The sequence below is a fragment of the Nansenia antarctica genome, assembly GCF_963989245.1.
Source record: "Nansenia antarctica genome assembly, chromosome: 1".
NCBI classification, from domain to species: domain Eukaryota; kingdom Metazoa; phylum Chordata; class Actinopteri; order Argentiniformes; family Microstomatidae; genus Nansenia; species Nansenia antarctica.
Genome location: NC_137674.1, coordinates 2,804,722 through 2,807,221, shown reverse-complemented (window position 1 = coordinate 2,807,221; position 2,500 = coordinate 2,804,722). Strand labels below are relative to the sequence as shown.

Sequence of the window (2,500 nt, the reverse complement as noted above, 5' to 3'; positions counted from 1 at the left end):
GTCCTCATCCTGCTGACCCCGGTAATGGCTGGTGTTTGTGTGTGTGTGTGTGTGTGTGTGTGCGTGTGTGCGCTTGCGCGTGCGAGTGTGTGTGTCTGTGTGTGTGTGTGTGTCTCTGTGTGTGTGTGTGTGTGTGTGCGTGTGTGTGTGTGTGCGCGCGCATGTGACAGTATCCTAAAGTGTCTTAATGTTTAATATGTTACTCAGAAATACATCCCAACAGTGTGAGTGTGTGTGTGTGTGTGTGTGTGTGTGTGTGTGTGTGTGTGCACGCGCGTGTGTGTGTGCGTCCCTCTCTCACCCTGACTCTGACCACCTGCTGGTTGGCCTGCTCGTTCTCCCCTCAGCGAGCCCACGTACGACTCCTTCTGGAAGATGGGCGCGTTGTCGTTCACGTCCAGCACGTTGACCCTCAGCCTCCCCGTGGTCTCCTCCCCGCCGCCGTCCCGCGCCAGCACCGTCAGCGTGAAGCGCCGCATCATCTCGTAGTCCAGACCGCCCCTCAGACGCACCCAGCCCGTCTCCGCGTCCAATGAGAACCTGGGAGGGAGAGAGAGAGAGAGAGAGAGAGAGAGAGAGAGAGAGAGAGAGAGAGACAGAGAGAGAGGGAGAGAGAGAGAGAGGGGTAATCAAACAGACCATTGAGAATCCAATTCCAGAACTCATTACCAGACAACAGATGAGACTTCTTATTTTTTTCGTCATCGATGAACTCGTCGTTGTCCTTACTGGTCGGGTTCGTCGCTGAAGTAGTAGCGCACCGTCCCGAACGTGCCAAAGTCACCGTCAGTGGCCTGGAGAGGGAGAGAGAGAGAGAGAGAGAGAGAGAGAGAGAGAGAGAGAGAGAGAGAGAGAGAGAGAGAGAGAGAGAGAGAGAGAGAGAGAGAGAGAGAGAGAGGAATATTAGGGTTAGAGACCATTTCACACCACGACATTCATTGACATTTTTGCTTGCGTTGTGTTGTTTTTGTGTGGCTTGCGTTTGTGTGTGTGTGTGTGTGCGAGCAACGCCAGTAGATTGACTGCTCTCTCTCTGTAAGTGTGTGTCGACGTTGTGTGTGTGTGTGTGTGGTTTCTGGACATTGGTAGTATGTAATTAGTTCATCATGGAGCATCGTTAGCAGCCACATGCAGAGAGGGGGGGTGCCAGGGTATGACTGGGCCAGAGAGGGGGGGTGCCAGACTAAGACTGGGGGCCTAAGAGAGAGAGAGGAGGGGAGAGAGAGAGAGAGAGAGAGGAGAGCCAGGTACCAGCTGTCCTTGGGTGACGCACGCTGGTTGAGGCAGGATGGGAGGGCGGCCTCATTGTAAATGCACAGAACAGAATGCGGAATGGTATCAAACACCAGGTGTACAATGAGCCTGTCCTCCCATTTGAAATTTGAACAGCCGTGCCTTTTTCACCTACTAAAAGAGCCTCAAATGACCCCCTCTTTTACAATGCTAAGATGCTATTTACACACAACGACCACTAGTTGGCCGCTTGTAAATTAGCCTGCCTCCTACACAGAAAAACTGCAAAATAGCCTTAATTATACTAGCTGATCCTGATGTGATTTTGAAAATGTAAGGATACAGGTGGTAGAACGCACATATCAGGGTTAATGAAAGGGGTCATGAAAGGAGGGTCCTGAAATTTGACCCTCCAGCCCACGTCCAGCCGTGAGGGATCATTTGACCCCTGTGAGTAAAAAACGTTTTATATCTTTGCACTCAATTTTTTACTCACAGGGGTCAAATGATCCCTCACGTCTGATTAAGTGTTAAAACAGATAAAGAATCAACATCTGATGGGACTACAGTGAAGGTACTGTATTTGTTGTTTATCACTTTATTATACATTTTATTTTAGAGTATTTCATATTGGCCGTTCCAAACAAACCACTAACCACCACACCCACTAACTGTGGCATTGGAAGCCCTTGTTGTAAGTAACAATGCTGCTCTGAGGTGTGAACCTGGTTAAATAAAGGTTGAATAAAATAAAAGAAAGAAATATTCAGGTATTGCCTTTCTACTTCAGGTATTGCGTTACTTCTGTCGGAAGCAGCCGGGGATACAGTAGAAGACATACTGTATATTATAGAATCAAAAGATGATGCAATTCTGCTCTGTTGCTTCTAAACGCTGCAGCAGGGAGGCGTGAGGATGGATTTGTATTGTAAATAAGTTCAGAACAATCTTATAAGCAGCAGGATATAACAAGAACATCTTGTTCTTGTACTTGTTAAGCCTCCCCCACACACACACACACACACATACACTCACTCACACACACACACACACACACACACACTCACACACACACACACACACACACACACACACTCACACTCACACACACACACACACACACACACACACACTCACACTCGCACTCGCACTCGCACTCGCACTCGCACACGCACACACACACACACACACACACACACACACACACACACACGCACACACACAATGCTGTGTCTGCGCTGATGTATCATGGCTGGAGCAGCTCTTG

General features: G+C 48.9%; 1 protein-coding gene across 1 annotated transcript in view; it reads right to left on the bottom strand.

Annotated features, from left to right (window-relative positions):
* Positions 1 to 2,500, bottom strand: part of cdh23 (cadherin-related 23) — a gene marked incomplete at both ends in the record, with an annotated part of 172,785 nt that overhangs the window by 23,491 nt on the left and 146,794 nt on the right. The window contains 3 exon segments of the mRNA XM_080549318.1: positions 302 to 340; positions 342 to 540; positions 730 to 794. Coding sequence (XP_080405444.1) covers positions 302 to 340; positions 342 to 540; positions 730 to 794 — 303 coding nt within the window.